Here is a 26,539-nt window from a genome sequence, read left to right on the forward strand (position 1 = left end):
CCTAGGTGTTGCTCCCGCGCCTCGCTCAGCCAGTGAGCGGGAACCGGTCTGTATGTGGGATCCGAACCCTCGGCGGGAGCGCCGCCGCGCTTCTCAAGCGGCGCACTGTAGCAGTGCGCCACCCGGCCGGCCCCTCTCAATAAATTTTTAAAAATTATATATATATAATAAGGGTTGTCAGTTAAAGTATTGTATGACCTATTAAAACAAGTGTTTATCAATTGGTGATTGAGTAAATTGTGGTACATTTAGGCAGTGCAATACTATGTCATTGTTAATAAGTATGAAATACATTTATATGTACTCATTTGGAAAGATGTACACATAAACTAAATTAAAAATAAGTTAGAGAACAGTTATCTTTTAAGGATAGGTATTACAGGAATTTCAACTTCTTTAGTAATGTATTGTTTGAATTTTTGACAAATATGTACTTTTATAATAAAAAATAAATGATAGAAAAAGAAAAAAAGAATAGACTCTGGTTTTGGAACCAAATCTTCTGTTCCCTTTTGTAAATGCCTGAAGGATGAATGACTTTCAGGTCTCCCAGCAGAATGTTGATAGCAGAAGTGTTAACCATTCAACCTGTGCTTCTTCTCCATATTGTATTACTCTGCTTTTTCAAAAGTTGCTCCAAATCCTACCCAATAATCTACAAATGTAGATACCACAATATTTCTTTGGTCTTGGAATAAGAAAAATAGAAAATTAATAGGCAGCCAATTTCTACCTAGCATAGTGCCTCCTACAACATAGCGGATGCCAAATAACACTTTGTTTGAATCCTGTTCTCCCTAAGAGCATATCTCTTAGAAACTTAATTAATTCTTGGTCTTGGTGTTATATATGTGATGTCATTAGGAACAAAACAGATTATCAGAGGGCATGAACCTGTGCTCCCCCTATTCTCTATGCCCACAGTTTTTACTGCCAGCTCTGTTGCCTGGGTTGTCTGCTCAAGCTTAATGATCTTTTCTAGTCATTGTCACATCTTTCCCAACCAGATTGTAAATAAACTCCTTAAAGGCTGAGACCAACTTATACTTCTAAAGTACAGAGCAGGTATTTGTGAAGGTATCCTGATATAGGAAGGTGTGAGTAGATGAAAGGAGACTTGCCATTCATTGGGGTTCTACTCTTTACCTTCCAGGACAGTTCAGGCTCTGCAAACAGCATCCCATCTGTCCCAGCAGGCTGACCTGAGGAACATCGTGGAGGAAATAGAGGTATGGATCTCCCAGTTCCTGTCTTTGGCAGATAGACATGCACAATTTGTTACAGCTGGTTACATTTTGTTTCATATCCATGGCACACTTCTGTTCTTTGTATTAGAGCAATATGTCTGAGGGAATATTTGTTAGGCTGATATAGTTACACCATAATTAGGCAACAAACTGCTTTTCTAGCCTTTTGTAGATATAATCCAATAGTCTACTGTTTTCAGAGTCCAACAAACCCAAAATTCAAATACTTTTTTCTGCTATTTACTGCTTTGTAATTTTAGGCAAGTTGCTTAATGTCTGTGAGCCTCAATTTCCTTATGTGATGGTGGTAGGAACAAGTGAAAATGCCTGGTCCATAATAGGTACTCAGAAAGTGGTCACTGCTTTTATTCTTACTCTGTCTTTTGCCCAGGACATCTTGCTCTTCAGGGACCACTCGCTTGGGCTGCATAACTAGTGGTGACAGGCAGTCCTGACAGTGCCATCACCAGGTACTCCACAGGCATGTTAGCTGCCTAGTTAGCTGCCGTGTTGCCCAGGAGGGCAGTAGGTCTCTCTTTGTCTTTCAGAGCATTGAATAAGAAAGGGAAGTGCTATGCTATGTAGGGTGTGTCCAAATGGAAGGCCATGGAATCCATTTGTTGTGATGCTTCCTGGGTGAACTGCAGCCTGGCCCACTGACCTTCTGCCTAGGGCAGCTGGCGCCCTCAGTGCCATGACTCCTGGGCTTGCACCTGAGTACAAGGGGCAGGAAAGGAGCACTCCCAGAGCTGCAGAAGATACTGTTTTCTTCAGATGTCTGTATGATAGACTTACTCTCTGCCTAAGCGTCTTTCTTGAGAAAGTACTAAGTAACTGAGGTGGTCGTCAGATTTAGAGTGAGAGATTTCTCAAAACTGTCTGTGCTGGGGTGACATGGTTTGTGCATCTCATTTCTATTATCACTTGACTTCCAACATGCTTCTGTTTTGTTGTGACAGGACCTTGTTGCTCGCCTGGATGAACTGGGGGGTGTGTATCTCCAGTTTGAAGAAGGCCTGGAAACAACGGCGTTATTTGTGACTGCCACCTACAAGCTCATGGACCATGTGGGGACTGAACCATCCATTAAGGAGGTGCCTGTCTGACAATTCTCTGGCGCGAAACCCAAAGGGATTGTTAACTTTATCTGCTTAAGGATGGCTTTTGTCAGAGAGGGATGTTCAGACAGCACCTGGAGTGCTGTCACTCAGTGTCTCAGGTTAAGCATTAAGAATGAGAAATAGAAAGACGTAATGCCTGTCTTCAAGAAACTGGTTGTCAGTGGGACAGACATGTAAACACATGGTCACACTTTTTTTTAAATGGAGTACGGACATGTCCTGAGGTAGTGGCAAGAGGGCCAAGTGTATTACTCCTGCTTCATCTCTGCTTTCTTCCCGGTACCCCTTCCACATTGTCTCGTGAAAGCTTTCCACGTTGGTGGCACATGCAAATCCTCTTTCTCTGAGAAGCGCCCTGTACTTCAAAATGGCCTATTCTCTTTCCTCCCGCCTCATCCTCAGCAATGGCTAAATCTTAGCTAATCTTTGCTTTTTGACATAGTTCACTGAGAGGCACATGTCTACCAGATATACACAAGAGGTAATTCTTTTTTTTTTTTTTTAAGACGAGCTTGTTAACCTGAAAGAACCTTTAATTGGAATGTGTATGGGAAGTCTTTTTGAGTAGGACCTTCTTTATACCCCTTGTCTGTGAGAAGGTTACCAACCTTTGATCTAAAGTACTTAAAATATAAGCTGCTATTATTTAAATTTTAGGAGGAGAGATTAGGGTTTGAAGTTAGAACTTCCCATTTTTTTTATGCATTATGAATTTTGTGCCTAGTTTCTTGAAGTAAATGGTAAATAATGATCTGTCTTGGATAACTTGAATTAATTTAGTATTTTCTCCAGAGGGTATGATCTAGTAATTTATTCACGTATTGCATTCATTTTGTGTCTTTTCCTTCATCCTAACTGTAGGAGGTCTAGAAATATCATACTCCCTTTTGATTTCTGTAACAGGTGAAAGTGCAGGAATGGGGGTCTTAGGGTACAAATTATTATCTTCTATACACAGTAAAGTAGATGAATTGGTGATATTCTGCATATACAACTTAAACTTTTTCCTGCCTTATTTCTAAGCTTCTACTAACCAGGTATTTGGCTAGAGTAATTTTGCTGTCACTGCTTTTGATACAATAGTTCTGGTGAATAGTCACCTATTTTAACATGTCAACAGCCTACTGATGGAAAAATGTAATTGGTACAATTAAAGAAAATTATTTCATGTCGACTGTGAATAACACTGTCAGGAACAAGGGAGCTCTTTTGTTAGCAGCAGATTTTTAAAAACAAAACTGATTGAAATGGAAAATGTTTCCCTCTAAGCAAACAACCTCCAGAATTTTAATAATGCTTTTTAAAAAATTGCTTTTGGTTTTCTCCTCTAAGCAGACCATTAGTCCTTAATGGAGAGTTATTTTAGTTTCTCTTAATGTACATTTTTGCCATTTTTGCTATAAAATTTGGTCTTAGAAATATGAACAGCCCCAATTTACTACTTAGAGGTAGGTTGGGAGGGAAGGTAGTTTAGCTGGGCAGGTGATGGGAATCAGGAAAGAACAGATTTTCTTGTGGAAGGGCTTTGGAGACAAACAGACCTATGTTTGAATTTTGTTCTTGCTATTTTTTTTTTCCTGTTGTAACTTGTAAAAGTTACTTAATCTTCTTTAGCCTCAGTTTCCTCATTTGGAAAACATCACACCAATCTTTTTGGGTTTTTGTCAAGATTCTGGTTAATGCATGTGAACCACCTATCATGATGCCTGGCACATATAGGCATTTAACAAATGATTACTGCTATATGTGTTTTATAACATACTTTCATATATCTCAGTAGTTATATGGAAGTATCTTGCATTTGTATAGTAAGCATTCATTAAATGGTTGACATATAATGCATGAATTTCAGTTTATAATGGAAGATGGACAAAAACAACCAAAGTTTTAAAGTGCAGAATATTGGCTTTTTCTCCCTTTACATTTTTGTATTAGTGGCTGAAAGATCTTAAGGGAATGACTCTAATCCTACGGGGAGAAAAGGGTGGCTCTACCACCTTCTGGCCAGAGAAAGATCTGTAGCCACTTTTCTTTCAGGATCAGGTCATCCAGCTGATGAACGCAGTCTTCAGCAAGAAGAACTTTGAATCGCTCTCAGAAGCCTTCAGCGTGGCCTCTGCTGCCGCTGCACTCTCCCAGAATCGCTACCATGTTCCAGTTGTGGTTGTGCCCGATGGCTCTGCTTCCGATATTCATGAACAGGCTATCCTGCGGGTATGACTTCCATGCCCACAATATGCCATCCTGATCACCGTTGCCACTGCAAGGCTTTCACAAATGTCAAGACTATGATACACAGCTAGTTGTAGCTCCCATAAAGACACACTCATTATATGCAGGGCAAGACTCTTTTCCTTAGCCTGGAAATGGGGACATGACCATGGGTATACCAGTCACAGAACCCTTCAAATCTATCCCCCCAAAATTTTTTCCCCCAGAGGATTTTAAATAGTACAGGCTTTCAATAAATTGAATGCAAGAAAATTGCATTTCTGGGTTTGTAACTCCAGATGTACAGAAAAGTCTTTTAAAATGCATTTCCGAGTACCAAAACTTTCTGAACACATCGTTTTAAGACAGCTGTTATAATTCCCAAGTAATTCTGGTACATAAGTTGTTAAAATAAATATCAGGTCTCTTCCTGGTGCTGTTAGTGTATCTTTCTGCTTTTTTCATAGCATAGTCTCCCCTGTTACTCAGCAGGAAGCATAGACTTCTCTTTTGTGTTTACTCTTTGAACAGAGCAAAAGCACAGATCTTGAAATCACTTAGAAGTTTCATCTCAAATGAGGCAATTCTTTGTTTTTGTCTGGAAACCATTGACAAGCTAAGATCTTCATCAGAAATTAGCATTTTGTTTATGTCTAAATGTTGGAGTTCCGTATAGGACAGTCCCATCTATCCCATAAGTTCTTCTTCTTTGGTGGACCCTGTGGACCTCCTCCTGAGGAAGTGCCTTGTACTTCAAAATTTACTATCCTCTCCCCACGTACAACTCATATCCCCTCAGCAAAGACTGGGGTGAGAAGTAACCTGATTAATGTAGTTCATCATGACTCAAGGGGGACTAAGAGAACAAGTGGAAAAAAGCATTGGCTTTGAAGCTACATAGACTGGGGTTTGAATTATGACTCAACCACTTAACTGGCCATGTGGCCTTTGGAAGTTCCTTAACCTCTTGTCGCCTTAGTCTCTTCGTCTGTAAAATAGGTATTGTGCTGTCTATCTCATAGGATTGATGGGAGGATATATGTAAAGGCCCTACCCTAGTATCTGCTATATGAATGTACATCAAAGAGTTTGTGGAATAATACAATTAAAAGATAATATGAATCTCTCCATAAACTTTTTGAAGACCACTCATATAGCTGGTTTTCAACAAATAATAATTATTGTTATCCATATTTCTTTAGTTTTCCCATTGCTCATACCTTCCTAAAGTATTTTGCTTGTTTATAACTTTTTTTTGAGATACTGTAGTAGAGTTGATAGAAGAGGGGATCAGAAAGAAGGAAACATAACTGTCTGTAATTTGGGACCAGTTATTTTCTTTGCCTGGGCTCTAGTTTCCTTGTCTGAAAACTGAGATAATTGGGCAAGATCATCTTCAGGATCCTCCCCAGCTATAGCATTCTATAATCTATCCCATTCCTAACCGAATTGTGTTTTTTCTTTATTTGATCTGATAGGCAGCAGAACAAAGTGAAGATTTCTTGAAGCAAGGTGTTTTTTCTCCAGCAGAGCTTGTTCCCTATAAATAAAGCACCCCAGAAATAAAATTCTCTACTCTCTCAGCCTTTGTTGCTACAGATAATTTTTTATTTATTTCTAGTTGCAAGTCACCAATGTTCTGTCCCAGCCTCTGACTCAGGCCACAGTTAAACTAGAACATGCTAAATCTGTTGCTTCCAGAGCTACTGTGCTCCAGAAGACATCTTTCACCCCTGTAGGGTAAGTCCCAAGCATGTTTATATAGGGCGCCAACCTATTTGTTTTGGAAAGTTAACCTGCAGCCAGATTAATATGGCTGTAACAGATTAATATGGATATTACCAAGATCATAAAATCAACTTTACCTAAATTTCAGCTAGGTAAATTTGATCTACTGGTATCAAAATCCTATAGTTGAATATAAGAAGAGGATTTTTTTTTTTTTTTGTCTTTTGTCTTTTTTCTGTGTCCGGCAACGGATTGCAACCCTCAGTGTTGCCCCATACCAGACCGGGGACCGGCAACGGGATTGCAACCCTCGGTGTTGCTCCTGCGCCTCGCTCAGCCAGTGAGCGGGAACCGGTCTGTATGTGGGATCCGAACCCTCGGGCGGGAGCGCTGCCGCGCTTCCCAAGCGGTGCACTATCCAGTGCACCACCGGGCCAGCCCAAGAAGAGGATTTTTTAAATGAAGAGAATTTTGGTTTTACTACTTCCTTCTTTATTTCTAGTTGGTTCTATGTTGTTATGATATAAATAGCTATTTTAAAATTTAATCTTTTTTTCCTGATGTATGAAAATACATGTTTATTATAGGAAAAATACAGAAAGGACGAATAAGAAAATAAAAATCACGCATAATTCTACCACCCACAGATAACTGCTAACATTTTACAGTCTTTTTTGTCACTATTTTTTCTATGTATGTAAATACATCTTTAAAATTTAATTAGGATTATGTTTTAGCTATAGCAATGTGTCATGAACATTTCCCGATAGGATTAAATATTTTTCTGCAGTCATTTTTAATGGCTGCATTTTGTTGCTATGTAAATTTTTTTGAAATTATGGGTCAGTTTTTGCATGAGATTTTGTTAAGTGTTAAATTAGTAAGTTACTGAGATCAGAAGTTTTGAATTTTAGAGAGAAAATACATTTCTTAGTCATAAAGATACATAGGCAATATGTGAAATTAAAAAGCAAAATCTTTTTAAAGAATGATTAGTAGAGTGGTAAAAGACTGGGAATTTGCTATATAGTTAGAGTTAGAACTTCTCTACCTTTTTTTCTTCAAAATAAAAATTATTAATATTTTTCATAAAAGTAAATTATGTCCTTTTTGGGAAATGTATAAAACATGGAAAAGTAGAAATAATGCCATAAAAAGACCCACATTTATACTTCCCTACACCAACCTCTTTGAGCATTTGGGGTATTTCCTTCTATATTTTTTTTGGTTAAACTTGATTGGGATTGTACTGTAGGCCTACCTGTTTTACATTAAAGTATGGAAAGCTACTAGAAGGAGGTGGAATTTTAGGAGCTAAGGAGGAAACAAAGGGAAAGAAAACTTTGGAAATTTGGGAGAGGAATTCACTGCAGATAGTTTTTCAGTTTTTCACACATTGTAATCTGTGATTGAGCAGGAGATTGCCCAAGTGGAGTGGGAAGTTGAAAAGTTAGGGAGTGGTGTAGCCCTGGACTGTCTCAAGGAGACACTTTGTAGCCTGTGTTTGTTATATTCATGACTTCCCTACATGCATTCTTGCTAACCCTGCTGTCATTCTTAACAGGGATGTTTTTGAACTAAACTTCATGAATGTCAAATTTTCCAGTGGTTATTATGACTTCTCTGTCAAAGTTGAAGGTGACAACCGTTATATTGCAAATGCTGTAGAGGTAGGTGCTTTTCTTGTCATCTCCATTGCCATGTTAATATATCCAAGAAAATAACCAAGTAAGTAACACAGCATTAGTAGTCTGATTTATTGACTTATCTGTGTGATCAAGCTGATGTGACTGTTGAGAGGGATATGTTTGAACTATGCTGTTAGACAGACTTAGCCAAGGCAGTAAATCAGAATCTTGGTCATAGCAAATTTATATTTATTTGTAAATTATTCATTTTCCATTATAATTTAGCATTACTATCTTACATAAAATTTAGAAGTAGAAAAAATAAAAATCACCCATAATTCCACTGAGGCATAAATAATCGTAAAATGTCTGGTGAGATAGGCCTTGGTAGGTTTAGAAAAGTGCTTGATGCCAATTAAGTGAGAAAAAGCGTCAAGTGACGCATATGTAACACTGTAATGAGGCTATCTGGGTAGAGCACAGAAGAAAATTGGTAATCTTTCATAATGAATTGTGTTCCAGATGTTTAGGTAGCTCAAGTTGGGTTGAAGATCCAAGTAGCTTTAAGGATAGAAAGCTAAGTCTCATTTATCTAATGCTTTGTGGGAATGAGGTATTTCACATTAGCGTATTTCTCAGCTAATTGAAGTTTACCCTTTCAGGCACTGTGGTTTTGCTTTAACCTTTTTATTTTTTATTTAATTTTTTTTTCTTTTGATTGCTGGCCAGTATGGGGATCTGAACCCTTAACCTTGGTGTTACCAGTACCACACTCTAACCAAGTGAACTAACCGGCCAGCCCACTTTAAGGAACTTTATTTAAGATGAATGACACATTTTCCTACTTTCTTGAACTCTGGAAATATGGTTGAACCCTTTCTTACTCCAAATTAGGATCATCAATATGAACCCTTTGTTGAATGCCTGCTCCATGAGAAGCACAGTTCTATGTGCTTTTGCTTATATTATGTTATTCTTACAACCCTGGAAGATGGGTAGAGTCATCTTCATTTCATAGATGAAATTCAAAGGAGCGGAGTAACTTGTCCAAGATCAACCGTCCTATGTGTGGATAGATCCCCTGTACAATACTAGTTCGGTAATAAGCCTTGAATATAGAGCTAGCCTCAGAGGCTGTGTACAGCTCCAATAGCTGGCCTTTTTTAGTGTTACTTTCTCCTTTCTCTTCCACTGCTTCCAGCTGTCATTTCTCAATGTTTCTGTCAAGTTTCAGTGTCCTTGCTGCATCTACTTGACTACATCATTGTGCCTTTTGTGGAGGAGGGATCTTGGAGTGGTACTGTGCCTTTCCTGAAATGTTAAATGTATGCTGTTTGTGACAACCATGTTTTTTACTATTCAAATGTCATTTTCCATTCACTTTTCTTAATTGAAAATTTTTTAATCTTTTCATTTTGAAATCATTTAAATCCTAATAACATTTGCAAAAATAATATGTAGAATTCCCACATACACTTCACCCAGTTTCCCCAAATGTTAATGTGTTATGTTACTATAATATGATTGTCAATACCAGGAAATTAACATTGATATAGTACTATTAACTAATCAACAAACCTTAATTCAAATTTCGCCAATTGTCCTACTCATGTCCCTTTCCTGGTCCACTATTCAATCCAGGATCATGTATTCCTTGAGTTGTCATGTCACTTTAATCTTAAGGTAATTTAAGATAATTTCTTTGTCTTTCATGACCTTGATACTTTTGAAGAGTACTGGCCAGTTACTTTGTAGAATGCACCTCAGCTTGGGTTTGTCTCATGTTTCCTGATGATTAAATTCAGGTCATGTGTTTTTTGCAAGAAAACTCCAAATGTGATTCTCTGTGCTTCTCAGTGCATTGTATCAAGAAGTGTATGATGTTGACATGTCTCATTACTGTAACCTTGGTCACTTGGGTAAGGTGGTGTCTACTAGGCTTCTCCCTGTAAAGTTGCTGTTTTTCTGCTTTGTAATAACTATCTAGTGGGGTGATACTGTGAGACTCTGCAAATATCCTGATGATCTTGTGTGCGACAGTTATTACTATGATGTTTGCCAAAAGTCGATTTTCTTTCTTTCATACCTTCTACATTTATTAATTGGAATTCTACCATAAGAAAAAAAAGTGTCCTTTCTCTCTCATTTATTTATTCAATTATTTATAATTATGAAAATATATTTATTATAATATATTTATAATGTAATATATTGTATATGATTTATGTAATACGAGGGTACTTCAAAATGTTTGTGGAAATTAGAATTAGAAGATAGTACTAAAAAATAAATAACTAAATAAAAATGAAAAAAATTTAAAAGATAATACTAATCTTTCCATGAACATTTTCTTTTGTTTTTTAGCAGCTGGCCAGTAAGGGGATCTGAACCCTTGACCTTGGTGTTACCAGCACCACACTCTAACCAACTGAGCTAACTGGCCAGCCCCCATGAATGTTTTGAAGTACACTCATATGTTTAAATATATTATATTATGGATATTTATTTTACTGTAAAGATTATGATTAATTGCTGTCATTTATTTTGTTGCTCATATTGTCATAGATTTTGCCTTTGGAGAGCTCCTCAAGTTGGCTCCTGTGATGCTCACTTTCTTTTAATGAAAGGAGTAGTCAGCTAGAGTTTGACCTTTTCAAATGTTACTTAACATAGGTAGATTAAATGCTTATATTTAAAGTTTGTCAGAAAGGAATATGTTTTCTGGAATGCTAGTCTCTCTGCCTCATGTCTGACCTTTTGAGCATGAGACATCTGATCCTAGTCCATTCACTAACATAACATTTGGATAGAAACTATTGTCATTTATAGTTTGAACCTTTAAAATCTGGATTCTTTTGATGTTAGTTTCCTTCAGTAACAGGCCTTATTTGCATTTTAGCACATTGAAAGGAAAGTGCTTTTTTTGTTTTTTTCCTGAAACCTTCTTCTTTCCACCTTCCTTACCTTGGTAACAAGATGTTGAGCTCAGATGCCAGGTTTATATCTCAGTTGTTCTTGATCTCTTCCGTTCTTTTCACTTCTAACTTCTAGTCAGTTACTAAGTTCTGTTGATTTCCACCTGTGAATGTCTTTTCCACCAGTCCTTTGTTGTTGCTTTATTAGGTATTGCCAACTTGCTCTTTTTTTAATATTCTTATCAATATTTGGTATTATCAGTTTTTAATAATCTGATAAATAAAAGTGGTATCTTGTTGTTTTAATGTTTTTACATGGTTACGAGTGAAGCGTGTGTGTTTTCTTGTATTTATTGCCCATTTAGTTTTCCTTTCCTATGAGTTATCATATGTCTTTTGCCTGTTTTTCATTTGGTTTGTTAGTCTTTTTATTATTATTATTTTTATCTTTATTTATTTTGCTGTGCCTATGTGATTTGAGATAAATCCTTTATTTTTAAATTTTATTTTACTATTTTTAAGGATATGCACATTTATTTGATCAAACAACAAATACAGAAACTGAATAACAGATGAGTAACAAAATACTCTGTAGAAAGTAGGGCTCCAAATTTTCACAAAAACTGGAGATGTAGAACTATTAAATTGTACATATTTCATTTTATAATCTCTACAATTATTTGGAATAGCTCTCTAAAGTCTTCCAAAAGCATGCAAATATCAAATTAATTTCTAAGCTAATTAGCAATTAAGAACTTAATAAAAAGAAATTAAGAACAGAAATTAAATGTCTAAGTTTAGCAAAATAAATTACATTAAAAAATAATAAAACAGAATATAAGCACAATGGCACTTCAGAAAGTTCATGAAAAAATAGAATTGAAAGATAATGGAAATCTTTCCATGAGTTTTTTGTTTATTTGTTTAAATTATTCCTTTTTTTGAAAACAAAGACTATGGTCATAGAATATATGTTCTCTGACCATAATAACAGAAGGTAATTTAGAAAACTCAAAAATGTGTGGAAATTAAACAACACTTCCCTAAATACACAATGGGTAAAAAGAAAAGTCACAGGAAAATTAGAGAGTACTTTGAAATAAAGATCAAAGCACAACATATCAAAATTTTTAGGATGCAGGGCTCATGCAGTGCTTAGAAGAAAATTTATACTTGTAAACACCTATATTAAAAATAAGAAAAATCTCAAGTCAGTAATGTAAATTTCTGCCTTAAGAAAATAGGAAAAATAGAGCAAAGTAAACCCAAAGGAAGTATAAGTAGGAAATAACAAAGATTACAACAGAAATATATGTAATAGGGAATTAAAAGACAATAGAGAATTTGTGAATTACTCATGACAGTTTAAGGATTTCGAAGACATCATATTAGTTGCATCTGAAAATCAATAGAAAAAGATTAAAACAGAGGCCATTCTCACAAACTCATTCCATGATGCAAACGTCACCCTGATACCAAAATCAGACAAAGATACAACAAAAAAAGAAAACTACAGGCCAATATCCTTGATAAATATAGATGCAAAAATCTTAGATAAAATGCTAGCTAACAGAATACAGCAACACATTCACAAAATTATATACCATGATCAAGTGGGATTCATCCCAGGGATGCAAGCTTGGTTCAACATAAGCAAATCAGTAAATGTGATACATCGCATCAATACAATGAAACACAAGGACCATATGATCATCTCTATAGACGCTGAAAAAGCATTTGATAAAATTCAACATTCATTCATGATAAAGACTCTCTACAAGTTAGATATAGACGGAAAGTATCTCAACATGATTAAAGCCATATATGATAGATAAGCCCACTCCCAATATCATCCTGAACAGGAACTAGACAAGGATGCCCACCCTCACCACTCTTATTCAATGTAGTATTGGAAGTACTAGCCAGAGCAATCAGAGAAGAGAAGGAAATAAAGGGCATCCAGATTGGAAAGGAAGAAGTCAAACTGGGCCTGTTTGCAGATGACATGATATATTGAACAACCTAAAGCCTCTACAAAAAACTCTTAAGAGTTGATAAATGATTTCAGCAAAGTTGCAGCATACAAAATCAACACACAGAAATCAGTAGCATTTCTGTACTCCAACAGTGAACATGCAGAAAAAGAAATCAAGAAAGCTAGCTCATTTACAATAGCCACCAAAAAAGTAAAATACTTAGGAATAAAGTTAACCAAGGATGTGAAAAATCTCTACAAAGAGAACTACAAACCACTGTTGAGAGAAATTAAAGAGGACACAAGAAGATGGAAAGATATCCCATGCTCTTGGATTGGAAGAATCAACATTGAAAATGTCCATACTACCCAAAGTGATCTACAAAGTCAATGCAATCCCCATCAAAATTCCAATGACATTTTTCTCAGAAATGGAAAAAACTATCCTAACACTTATATGTTACTATACATTCCTACCAAGTATGTATAAGAGTTCCAATTTCTCTACATCCTCATCAACACTTGTTATTACTATCTTTTTTGTTATAGCCATCCTAGTGGGTGTGATGTGGTATCTCATGGTTTTAATTTGCATTTCCCTGATGGCTAATGATGTCGAACATCTTTTCATGTGCTTAGTGGTCATTCGTATATCTTCTTTGGAAAAATGTCTATTCAGATCCTTGGCCCATTTAAAAAAATTTTTTTTGGTCTTTTTATTTCTTCCTTCCCAGTCTGTATACCTCTTATTTCCTTTTACTTGTCTTTTTATGTTACTGAATCATAAGAGTTCTTTATATATTCTGGTTACAAGTCCCTTATCAGATACATGATTTGTTGCAAATATTTTCTCACAGTCTATAGGTTGTCTTTTCACTTTCTTTTTTATTTTTATTTTGGCAGCTGACCAGTACAGGGATCAAAACCTGGACCTTTGTGTTATCAGCACCACACTCTATCCAACTGAGCTAACCTGCGAGCCTCTCACTTTTTCGATGTTGTCTTTTGAAGCACAAAATGTTTTAATTTTGATGAAGTTCAATTTCTTTTTCTTTTGTTGCTTGTGCTTTAGGTGTCATAATTTTTTCTTTTTTTTTTTTTCTTTTTGTCTTTTTTCGTGACCGGTAACGGGATTGCAACCCTCGGTGTTGCGCCCGCACCACGCTCAGCCAGTGAGCGGACTGGTCTCTATATGGGATCCGAACCCTCGGCGGGAGCGCCGCCATGCTCCCAAGCACCGCACTCTACCGAGTGCGCCACCGGGCCGGCCCATAATTTTTTCTAATTGAAACATAATTGGTTATACATATTTGTGGGGTACAGAATTGACTATCAGTATCTGTGTATAATATGTGATGATCAAATCAGGATAGTTGGCATATTTGTCATTACAAAACATACTCATTCTTTGTGTTCATTAACCAATTTCTCTCCAATAGGTATCACAGTTAAGGAATCATTGGACCGAGCCCGTGGCACACTCGGGAGAGTGTGGCGCTGGGAGCGTAGCGACGCTCCCGCCGCGGGTTCGGATCCTATATAGGAATGGCCGGTGCACTCACTGGCTGAGCGCGGTGCGGGTGACACCACACCAAGGGTTGCGATCCCCTTACCGGTCATGAAAAGACAAAAAAAAAAAAAAGGAATCATTGCTTAAACAAGGTCATGAACATTTGCTACTTTGTTTTCTTATAAGAATTTTATAGTTTTAGCTGTTACTCTTAAGTTTCTGATCCATGTGGAGTTAATTTTTGTATAGGATATGAAGTAGAGGTCCAGCCTCCTTCTTTTGCATGTGGATATCCAGTTGTCAAGCATAATTGGTTGAAAAGACCATTTTTTCCCATTGAATATCTTTTTTTTTTTTTTTTCCTTTTTTGTCTTTTTTTCATGACCGGCAATGGATCGCAACCCTCAGTGTCGTGCCCGCACTGGACCGGGACCGGCAACGGGATCGCAACCCTTGGTGTTGCGCCCGCACCTCGCTCAGCCAGTGAGCGGCCGGTCTGTATGTGGGATTCGAACCCTCGGCGGGAGCGCTGCCGCGCTCCCAAGCGGCGCACTGTAGCAGTGCACCACCGGGCCGGCCCCCCATTGAATATCTTGCCATCCTTGTCAGAAATCAATTGATCATTAATGTAGGGGTTAATTTCTGGACTCACAATTCTGTTCCATTAATCTGTATTTTTGTCCTTATGCTAATACCATGCTGTCTTGATTACTGTAACAGCTTGGCTTTTTGTAACATCAAAGCTGATGTTTGTCCAAGTGTTTCTGTGGTTGTTAGAAAAATTATCTAAGTATAAAATAGCAAAAATGGGTAATAGCTGTTGTTCATGCAATGGTAATAAACCCCACTGAGGCCATTTGCTGTCCTTTTCCACTTTGGTCATGGACTAAGCATTACAGAATCTCTCTTCCTCTTTATTACATTAGAGCTTACTGTGCATGTGTGTGTGTGTGTGTGTGTGTGTGTGTGTGTGTGTGTGAGAGAGAGAGAGAGAGAGAGAGTCGGCTCTGACCTTTGCCATATATGCAACTTTACTTTGTAATTTCAGTAATAGTCACAGTTAGAGTCTCAGAGTGGGTCAGTGAGTCCTGTTTGCTCTCCGTGGAGATGCTTGACATTGGTCAGAGTGCATTAAGGTGGTTTGGTGTGGTAGGTGGCCTCTAATAGCACTCATTGACATCGGACTGGTTGTCAGGGGAAGCATGGGTTTTGGAAGCTTTCATTAGCATTAATTGCCCCTAATGCACCATCATTTTTGACAGTAATAAGCTAAACAAGGGGGGTTATTACTCCCAGCAGAAAGACTGCATTTCCTGGCATTAAAACATTTTTTGAGATGTTTGTGGCATGCAGCGCAGGCAAAGAAAGGACTAGCATGATCCAGTGTAAAGCAAGCTTAGCTGCATTTAAAGTGGAGAAACAGGTTCCTTTCCTATTATAAAAACTAATCCTTCAGTGTTGGTTTGAAGGAAGCAGCAGCTAACCAACAGAGATCCTACACCCAACTCTTTTAAACAGGGCTTTGAAAAGAGTTAGGGTGATTTTTATTTCTCAGTTTGCTTTAAAAGAGTAGCATACAAATGCTTTTCTTTTGAGTGTTTCCAGAGACCCATTTGTAGTAAGTCTTCAGGAGCAGGATTTGTTATAAACTGTTCCCTATTTAAGAATAGCCCTATAGTGTTTCTGTGCAGCAAAGAAAGCTGTAATGTAGGGAGCCTTTTAAAATTAGGGCTGAGAGCAAACCAAAAATGAGTTGAATTCACTACAGTTTGCCCTTTTGTTCACTCCACATGTCTGTATTGTCTGGGAATGCTCTTGATGTCTTTAGAACAAACACATAGCTGAATTCTTGACTAGCAATCTTTAATGGTCATTTTACTGCTGAAAGTTACAGTAAAGATTCTGAGTGTAAAACAACAACAACAAAAAACAAACAAAAAGGATTCTGGGTGAAAGCCTGAAAGCTGATGGCCTCCTTACCACTATGATTAAGATACATTGAGGAGCCTTTCACAATTATTTAAATATCTGTTTGTGTCTATCCATTTGCTGAAAGCGAGAGTGATTATTATTAAAATCATATTTATTGGATGTTACTTTTTTAATACAAAAAGTATATAAAGACAGTATATGACCCACAATCTCTTTGCCAAGATAATCTCTATATCTAAAAAACAGGAGTAAAATGTACATGTAGTTAAAAAAATTTCAAGGTACAGAAAGGTATGTAATGAAGTATAAGAGCCTTTTCCCATTCCCTCAGTTCTATCCTCAGAAGAATACATTATTAACAGTTTCCTTTGAAACTTTTAAGAAAAAAGGATGCATATAACAGTGAATGTACAAGAAAAAGAAAAAAAAACAGTAAATGTAAGCATATCCTTTTTTATGTCCTCAAAAGAGATCATTTGATGAGCAGTTGTATTTTTTGCTTTTGTCACAAAGCAGAGACGTTGTCTATGTCCCAGCTTTACCCTTAGGGATCTATTAACATGACAGCCATTCCCTGCTCCTGCCATAATTCACCCAGTTGCCTAGACTCAATGACAGGCAGTGAAGCTAAATATAATTCTGCTACTAGATGGCTGTGTATTCAAAAGTAGGAGATAATAGCTCCATATCTGTCCATAGACATATACCTTGTTTTTTTTTGTATTTTTTATTTTTTATTCTTATTATTTTTTTAAAAGATGACCAGTAAGGGAATCTTAACCCTTGGCTTGGTGTTGTCAGCACCACACTCTCCCAAGTGAGCTAACTGGCCATCCCTATATAGGGATCTGAACCCTTGGCCTTGGTGTTATCAGCACCACACTCTCCCAAATAAGCCATGGGCCAGCCCTTACCTTGTTTTTTTTTAATTGTTCCATAGTAGTAATTCATAGTGTGCACATACCATTATTTATTTAGCAAGTCCCCTGTGTATAGACATTTAGTAGGTTGGACAGTGATTTCAAGATCACATTTACAAATTGAATGAATCCTTACGAGAATGAGTAACAGAAATACTCATAAAGAGAGTTATCTGGTTAATGTTGATGAAGATTGCAGAGTAGTTAACTATGCAGACAGATTATTTTTATAGCATGGAGTATTTCTAATCTCCTACCTCTGTCAAAATTGGAGGCCTGCTTAATTCCTCCAAACCTCTTCCTTACTCTTCTTGCTATGGGAGCGATTCCTGCTAACCAACCAGGGGGCCACTCCCAGGCAGACTCGGGTCATAGTTCTTCCATCTCCTGTGTTTTCATAACACTTTTTACATCCCTCATTAAAGCAGCAACCTGGTCTGTTATTGTTATGGTTTGCATATGAGACAGGAAGTGCATCTTGCCATCTCTGTATATCCTCTGTGGCTAAGTGCTCCACATGCTGTAGGGGGATTTAGGGAAAGTGGTCTCAGTGGGGTATCTTGCTAAAAATCAGTAGCCTAACCAAGCTCTTTGGTTACTTCTTTGCTTGAGCCTTCCATTCCAGTTTGTCTTCAAATGGAAATGGTGTCAGTGCCTGTGTGAGTTGAGCTTTATACAGCAAAGCTTGCTCTGGTTCTGAGCCCTGTATGAGTTGTGAGGCTCTTTACTCAGTAGAAAGCCCAGAGAGCCAAAATAGAGGCTCCTAGCTCTTTCCTTGGGGGGTCTATTCAACTTGTGGCTGCCTTCCCCCTCCTCTACTGCTGTAATTCACCCAGTTGCCTAGACTCAAGGACAGGCATTGATACTGATTATTCTGCCGGTAGGTGTCTGTGTATTCAAAAGTAGATGGTAATATCCTTATGGCTTCTGGGAATAAATCTTATATATATATAGATTTTTTTTTTTTATATATAAGCAAAACAGAGCACCCCTATTCAACTTGATAATCGAGGTTGTTGTCACAAAATAGTCATTATGGAAGCAGGAAAGAGAGTTTAAGAGGAATTACTTGATAACTATCTTTATCCCTTTTTTTCTTTTTTGCCCTGATTTGAGCCTGTCACACCTTGATACAGCATGTTAGAAAAATGCTGCAGCAATCCTTCAGTTATATGTCCAGTCCTCTATCTCTATTCCTTGGTCCTCACTGAGACTATAAACCAGTGGATTTGGCAAGGATTTCCTTAAGTGTTATATTCAAGCCTATCAAATATTTGGAAGGCCTACAGATATGTTTGCACATAGAAGTGCCTTGGGTTTGCATAATTTACACATTCAAACGTAGATTTTAACTCAGAAATTTCCCACGAATAGATTTTTAACATGTTTTCTGGCTCTTTTGGATATTTACATTTATTTTTTTTTTTTTAAAAGATGGCCGGTAAGGGGATCTTAACCCTTGACTTGGTGTTGTCAGCACCACGCTCAGCAGTGAGCGAACCGGCCATCCCTATGTGGGATCCGAACCCGGGGCCTTGGTGTTATCAGCACCGCACTCTACCGAGTGAGCCACGGGCCGGCCCTATTTACATTTATTTTAATCTAATTTTTAAACTTCTTGTTTACTGGCATTAGCTAGCTCTTCTTTGCGAAAATGTTTATAAGGAACATATAAAATTCAAGCACTGTAAGAATCAAGATGGACTAGTTTGTGCATATAACAAACTCCAAATCTCAGTGGCTAAAAACAACAAAGGTTTATTTTTTGCTGACACTAGGTGTCTTTATTGGGTCAGCTGGAGGCTCTGCTTCATGTTGTCCTTACTCCAGGACCCTGGCTGAAGGAGCAAGCCTCTGTCTTCACGTTGTCTATGTCCATGTCAGAGGAAGAGAGAACATCACACATTGACTCTTAAAGCTTCCACCTGGAAGTGACACACTTTACTTCTGCTTGCATTTCATTGGCCAAAGCAAAGCACCTGGCTATACTTGACTCCAAGGAGCCTGGGAAGGAGAATTCTGCCACATGGTCAGAAAGAGAATGGGAAGTACTTGGTGAGCAGTCCACATAACTACCCTAATGTCTAAGGTCTTCATGGGCAGAGTTAACAGTACTCATTGCTGCAGAGTAAGTAAGTGTTGTTGGGAAGTAATATAACGAGGTGCCCGAGCAAATGTATTCTGAGTTCGAGTGCATGACACTGAATACTGACTCTATCACTAACTAGCTCTCTAATCTTGAGCAAGCAGCTTAATCTCTAAATTTTAATTTCCTCATCTCAAATAGCACTGTCTTACAGAATTGTGAGGATTATATGAGATAGTCTTTACAAAGCCAGTGCCTTTCACATAATAAGCCTTCAGTAAATCTTAGCTGTCATTAGAATTGAGTACTTATTGATTTGAATTATTATTATTATTTTTTTTTTCCCTTTTTGTCTTTTTTACTGACCGGCAACGGGCTCGCAACCCTCGGTGCTGCGCCCACACCACGCTCAGCCAGTGAGCGGGAACCGGTCTCCACATGGGATCTGAACCCTCGGCGGGAGCGCCGCCACTCTCCCAAGCGGCGCACTCCCCAGTGCGCCACCGGGCCGGCCCTGATTTGAATTATTATTATTATTATTATTTTTTTTTGTCTTTTTCTGGGTCCGGCAACGGATCGCAACCCTCAGTGTCGCCCCCGTACCGGACCGGGACTGGCAACGGGATCGCAACCCTTGGTGCTGCTCCCGCGCCTCGCTCAGCCAGTGAGCGGGAACCGGTCTGTATGTGGGATCCGAACCCTCGGCGGGAGCGCCCCCACGCTTCCCAAGCGGCGCACTATAGCAGTGCGCCACCGGGCCGGCCCTGATTTGAATTATTTTTAAAGGTTACTACTTAAAAATTTTTCCCCTTATTTATTTTAAAGGACACATAAAAAGATCTACTTTCCTTTTTCTTTTTAAATATATACCATCCAGCCAAAGCCAGAGAAGGGAAGAAGGGATAAGAATTAAGGAGTGACTTTTTAGGCCTCAGAATGGAAGAGGGCAGAAATACTACCTGGCTGCATCAATTCTGTTATAATCCTTGAAGACTCCTGTCCTAGGATTATTTTCATGCTTTTACTCACCTTTATGAGTAGAAAACTTTGGACACGCATGTTAATTCCTTGTATACCCACCTGTTGACTTGGTGATTGATTGTCTTCTCTGTTTTCCTCTAGCTCAGAGTCAAGATCTCCACTGAAGTTGGTATCACAAATGTTGATCTTTCCACTGTGGATAAGGATCAGAGCATTGCACCAAAAACCATCCGGTAGGTGGATGCCACACAGGAAATGGGGGAGCCCAGGCTCAAGAGCTGAGAGGAACATGCCCAGGCACTGAGCCCCTCCAGACATCATTTCTATGTCAGCAAGGATCAAGCTTGCACCCCAAATTAAAGAAGCCAGAGTTCCACTGGTACCACACCAGGGATTCTGTTTGGCATCTAAACAGATTTGGGGGTTGTTTATAACAAGTATTCAGTCCATGAGCAAACTGTTTATTACCAGTCCGCAACGAGATAAGGAGCTTAGCTCAGGATGTAAGTCTGAGTCAGTTGGCTATGTCACTGAGCACATTATTTAGTTCAGATGACAATTTTTTTTTAACAAGAAGACTTTCACAGTGAAGGAAGGAGTGTATTAATTTACCTTCTGGTGTAATCTCCTTGTCTTCACAGTCCTGAACTTGCTTTTAGTGGCCTCATTGAAACTCTCATGGTGGGTCTGAAGTCAGTTAGCTACATAGCTCCTTAGAACTGAGATGGCAAATACTTAACACTAGGGCTACCATTCCCCTTTGCAAGTCCATGGAAGACATTACTAATAAGTCCAGTGTTTGTTTGTGCTGAATTCAGACACGGCCTCAGAATCTTTTTTTTTTTTTTTTAGCATAGCCTTCTAGGTAACCACTAACAGTTGATCAGAGCTGAGTCAGAATGTTGTATGAAGCCCATTTGTCAGCCCTCCCACAGATCCTTATTTGGGGGGATGTGCTATCTAGATCTCTGGGTATGGTATGGACCCTAAGTTTACTCAAATGGGATGGCTGTAGAGGCCGGAAGATAGCAGGTGAACCCTCAAGGCCATTTTGAAGACAGGGGATGTTAGCCAGAGTCTGGACGCCAAGCAGACTTTTTAAAAATCATGCAGCACTGGCCCTTCTCTCTCTGGGTTATTTTCATAGTTATATTAAAGATAAGAGGACTGTTTGAAAATCCACTGAAATAACATCTATGAAAGTGCTTTGCTAAGTTTAATTCTCTATATAGATGAAGAATTGTTCTTATTCAGGAGTAAATATAAAGCCTAAGTATAAAATAAAGCCAGGTGTGAGCTCTGTAACCATTTGGCTTGTTTATCCCCTGGCCATCTTACCCTGAAATCCCAGGAGACAGCTGTGAAAAGAACAGTTTTCCTCACGAAGCCTGCCTTTGAGAAAATGACTTTTTAAAAAAAATATCTGCTTATAATTTATTTATTATCAATAAGGAGGCTGATTCCAAGCCATGCTTTGGAAAGCAAATGATAAAGTCACCATCAATAGCAATACAGAGGCTACATCACAAGGAAGGGGACAAATAAGAGATATTTATCAGTTCAGTAGTGATAATCTTCTCATCTTTTACATTAACTTAATGACTTAATGGGTTCTTATTAGTGAATGTCCCCATTTGCCCACAAAACATTTCTACAATATTTATAAACAGACTATACGAATTTCTGCTGTAAAGAAATTAAAAAGCATATAAACTTGCTGCAGTGAACTGTTTTTCTACCCTTCCCCTGGTTTATCAAGCCATTCAGGGCATCCAAAATAAAGAAAGTTACATAGCTCAGATACATAAAAGAATTCTGTATTTACCCCAAAACCCCTATGCACAGATCTGTAGACACAGTTGACCTGATATGTTAGAAGATTTAGTTTCATTTCAATAAACAAATCCTCTCAGTAAAGGGACAATTTAGGGCTGAAAAGAAAATGACTTTTTAAAACCCCATTTCAGGGCAGAAAAATAAATGGAAGCAGGGTCCAAGAAAAATTACAGCATTAAAAAAAAGATAAAGCTAAAAGTCCCCTTCTTTCCTTTGCACCTCCTACCTGCTCGTCTCCCAACCTTGCTCACATATGCTGCTGGCTTCGATACTGTGATTGTTTCTCCTCTCAGTGTGCCAGCGCAGCTCTCAGGTCTGCTTGTGTGCCTGCAGAGGTGCACCTGAGCTCCACTGCTACCTGACCTGGTTGAGTTGAGAGCCTTAGGTCCTTGAATTGAAAGCCTGGAGGTACAAGCATCTGCACATTGCATTTTTCTTGGACCCTGATGAAAGTTCATGCTATGCTTTTCTCAGTCCTGGCTTTATCAATCCAGCTTACCTCCGGGCCATAGACAATTTTCCACATCTGTCTGTTCACAACAGAAGTGGTACAATGGGAGAGGGAGGATGAAGCAATGAAAGAAAGTATGCATTCTTTGGTTGCTCTCACAGACAGGCATATCCTCTCTGAATACTGACTGTATAATGTCTCTTTCAGGGTGACCTACCCAGCCAAAGCCAAGGGCACATTCATTGCAGACAGCCACCAGAACTTCGCCTTGTTCTTCCAGCTGGTAGATGTGAACACTGGTGCTGAACTCACCCCCCACCAGGTCAGGAAGAAGCCCAGACAGTTCTCTTGGCCTGAAACTTGAATGCACACTAGGGTTAATGATGTGGTGTGTAACACAGACTAGAGAAGCTTCCACATTCCTGCATTCAGATCTTTTTTTTTTTTTGTCTTTTGTCTTTTTCCGTGTCCGGCAACGGATCGCAACCCTCAGTGTTGCCCCCGTACCGGACCGGGGACCGGCAACGGGATCGCAACCCTCGGTGTTGCTCCCGCGCCTCGCTCAGCCAGTGAGTGGGAACCGGTCTGTATGTGGGATCTGAACCCTTGGGCGGGAGCGCCGCCGCACTTCCCAAGCGGCGCACTATCCAGTGCGCCACTGGGCCAGCCCCTTGCATTCAGATCTTGACTCTGAATTCTGACAGTCCATCAGGCTCTCCTTTGTGATGCTCCGCCCCTCTTGCACTGGCTGTAACGCTTCACCTGGAATACATGCTTCTTTTTAAAAGATAAACCGGCATTGAGGAGATGTATTTAAGGCTGATTAGTACCTAATTGACGCTTTTTTTCTTTCTGATGAAATAAAGGAGTATATTGAAATAATTTCAAAAAAAGGAAAACCCAAAGTGAAAGCATTTGTTTTGTTCTGGCCAGAGCAGATTTTCTATTTGTGGGACTCTGAAGAATAGCCTTTTTTAACTTATGCCTACTTTGTATTATGAAAGCAATAGGCTATATTTTTTTCATATATAAGATAACAAAAATTATTTAAAAGATTTTCAAACCATACATCCTTTCTCCAGAGAACCTAATGTGGCCCCTTCTCCTCTCACACATCGCCCCCTGCCTCCCGCCTCTGTCATCACCCTCAATTGAGAGTAACTGCTCTCAGCCCTGCTACGTACATGTTTTGTGTAAAGGAAAATTCAGGTAAACACTTTGAAAGCAGAAAGATAAGAATGTGGGGCTTAGTGGACTTGGTTTAGGTGCTCTGTATGGATGCTTCAGCAAGGACCAGCAGACCTGTGTCCATGCCAAGAGGTAGCTTCAGAGCAGACCACTGAGATGAGTGGATTTACCTGGAAACCTTGCTTTCTGTCTCTGTGGCTGCGGCTGCTGCCCTTTTGCCCCAGAGCGCTTGCCCCTAGGGCCACAGTCCCGGCTGTTGTCTGTTCCTCTCTCCCTTCCACCTCCAAGCTCCACAAAATTTAGGGAACTTATTCATGGCTAACAGACCTTTAGGCACTTTAATCTCTTAGCATTTCTCAGCTGCTTCCCAGAATGACATTTGGCAACCAAATAGCATAAGGGAAGAAAGAGTATAAAGAGAAGAAATTATAAGACTAAATTGGTAGGATTAGGGTTAGGGCAGGGAGAGTTAGTGAGGAAATGTAACTTTAACTGAATACTCATCTCTCTAAGATTCTGTTTTGGAAACCATGACTTAGAGACCTCCCAGGCAGAGATGACATTTTGCGGGTAAACTTGGCAGCCGCCTGCACTTGACTGTGATAGGAGGAAGATCGGTCATCCAGGCTCCTAAATCCCATTCCTGGTCAAGACTAATTGCTTGGGCCTCTTTACCTAAATACTTTGATGGGTGTTCTTTGTTGCCCAGGTGTAGGGACACGAATGAGATGGTATTTTTTCTGTATATTCAGCACTAGCTGTGTGATCATGGCAACTCAGTTAATGCTTGTGCCTTCTGATCTGTAAATTGGAGCCTACCTACCTGCCTTGTTGAATTCCTCAGTTTGAAACACTTGAAAGAAAAGCTCTGAGTGGATATTAAGTTTTGCTGCAGTTCTAGTTTGGAGAAACCTTAGTTTCTTGTTTCATAGGAGGATAAAGTGTTTAGACTCAGTACTATCATAATATTAGCTACTGTTTGTTGACCAGCTAGTATTATGCTGGGCCCTGCACTAAATGTTTTGCATCCATTATTGCAAATCTTCACACAGGTATATGGCATGTAGAAGTTAATTGTTCTGCCTTTAAGGTGAGGAAATCAAGGTGTGAGGAGGTTAAGTAACCCACTTAGCTAATAAGCAATGGAACCACATCTGTCTGTCTTCAGAGCCGGGGCTCTTTGCGTGACACTGGGCTCTCGGCTCAATTGGAACTCTGCCTTGCTAACAGTACCCAAACTGCCTCTACTAAATCTTCAGCTGGAGGCAGTAGGAGATTGAAAATGGGCCTCTTACAGTTCTACCTCATTTCCCTTCTTTTCACCCTCTGGTGAAGAAGTTAATTGGGCATCAAAGTGGCCAAAAGGCTGGCAGGCAGAAGAAATTGCAGCAATAGCGAAGGGCTTAAATCATCCACAAACTGGGCATCTAGCCTCTGAGCAGTTGAGAATTGGCTAGACCCCTAAGTTACATTTCTTTCCTGTTATCAGCCAAAAGTTCTCTCCGAGCTAGGAACTAGGGTGGACGGCCACTCCATCCACTCTCTCAGGCAGGTGTGGCTGATCCCAGAGCTAGCACTGTGAAAAACAGTCTAATAGTCTGCTGCCTGGCTGATTCGATGTTGGGTACACAGGGAGTTTTGAAATGATCAGATGAAAAGTTGTATTGTTATTATTCCATATAGACATTTGTCCGACTCCATAACCAGAAGACTGGCCAGGAAGTCGTGTTTGTTGCTGAACCAGACGTCAAGAACGTATACAAGTTTGAACTGGACACCTCTGAAAGAAAGATTGAATTTGACTCTGCCTCTGGCATGTATACTCTCTACTTAATTATTGGAGATGCCACATTGAAGAACCCAATCCTCTGGAATGTGGTATGTTCCTAAATACCCCATGACCCTAGCGAGAGTGGCTGTGTCACAATCAGACACAGACAGCTTCTTTCCAGGGGCATGGGGCTCTTCACCCTAGCCTTGCCCGTGCCTCCTATGGGGCAGTAAATACGTATTGTTAGGGGAGGCACCATGTGCCTTCTCCATAAATAGTCCTGGGGTGATGCACATGGCTTGGCACATGGCAGGTACTTAATAATGGGCTGTAAATTGTAAATTTGTCCTTGTGAGTTCTAGCTATCAGTGAATTTCTATAACTGTTAAACTGGAAGGAGGTTTCATAGCTCAGCAAGGCACTATAGGGAATACATAGATATAAAGATAAGACCCTGGCCTTTGAGTTATGCTGTAGCCTCGTGAGAGGGCTAAGATTTGAATTCTGATAACAATTCAGGATGGCATAGGATAGTGACTTGTAGGATGTGTGAAACGTTAATAAACTAATAAGCAGCATTTGTGTGGCGTGATATAGTTTACATAGTGCTCTTCACCTACATGTGTCACTTTTGATTGGTGTGATGGAGGAAATTTCTTGAAAGACATAGCATTTGAGCAAGGGGTTGAAGAATGGCAAGGGCTTATCAGAATAGCTTCTGGGGGCTGTGGGATGATCACTGGAGAACAGCTTGCAGAAAAGCTCAAGGTGCTTTCAGTGAGATGAGAGCAGTTCTGTTTTGTTGGAGCACCTGAATCCTGTCAAGAGCAGTAGGTGATGAGGTTGGAAAAGTAGCAGAGCCCAGATGACAGGCCTTGAATGGGGTTGGGCCCCTTTGCGAGACAAAGGGTCAGCTGCATTTTCTTGTGTTGTATTCAAGGCTCCTTTTCTTCTCCTGGACTTTGGGCAGTTTTTTGTAGGAGAGTGTACTTTCACTTTTTTTTAAAAAAATGTGACTAAATCACACTTCCCAGGGACA

The 26,539-nt window shown here is 39.2% G+C and overlaps 1 protein-coding gene and 1 non-coding gene across 3 annotated transcripts in view; one reads left to right on the top strand and one right to left on the bottom strand.

Annotated features, from left to right (window-relative positions):
• The window catches only part of RPN2 (ribophorin II), a 63,150-nt gene that overhangs the window by 25,864 nt on the left and 10,747 nt on the right, over positions 1-26,539 (top strand). For both annotated transcript variants that reach the window (XM_008575421.1, XM_008575410.1), the window contains exons 5-12: positions 1,154-1,229; positions 2,207-2,341; positions 4,406-4,582; positions 6,201-6,319; positions 7,872-7,977; positions 20,396-20,487; positions 22,749-22,863; positions 25,413-25,607. In XM_008575421.1, the coding sequence (XP_008573643.1) occupies positions 1,154-1,229; positions 2,207-2,341; positions 4,406-4,582; positions 6,201-6,319; positions 7,872-7,977; positions 20,396-20,487; positions 22,749-22,863; positions 25,413-25,607 (1,015 nt within the window). The remainder of the gene's footprint in view (positions 1-1,153; positions 1,230-2,206; positions 2,342-4,405; positions 4,583-6,200; positions 6,320-7,871; positions 7,978-20,395; positions 20,488-22,748; positions 22,864-25,412; positions 25,608-26,539) is intronic.
• On the bottom strand, positions 10,304-10,378 carry TRNAT-GGU. The gene has a single exon. It is a non-coding gene; the product is annotated as a tRNA-Thr (tRNA).

Source organism: Galeopterus variegatus, unplaced genomic scaffold (assembly GCF_000696425.1).
Source record: "Galeopterus variegatus unplaced genomic scaffold, G_variegatus-3.0.2 Scaffold59, whole genome shotgun sequence".
In the NCBI taxonomy this organism is placed as follows: Eukaryota; Metazoa; Chordata; class Mammalia; order Dermoptera; family Cynocephalidae; genus Galeopterus; species Galeopterus variegatus.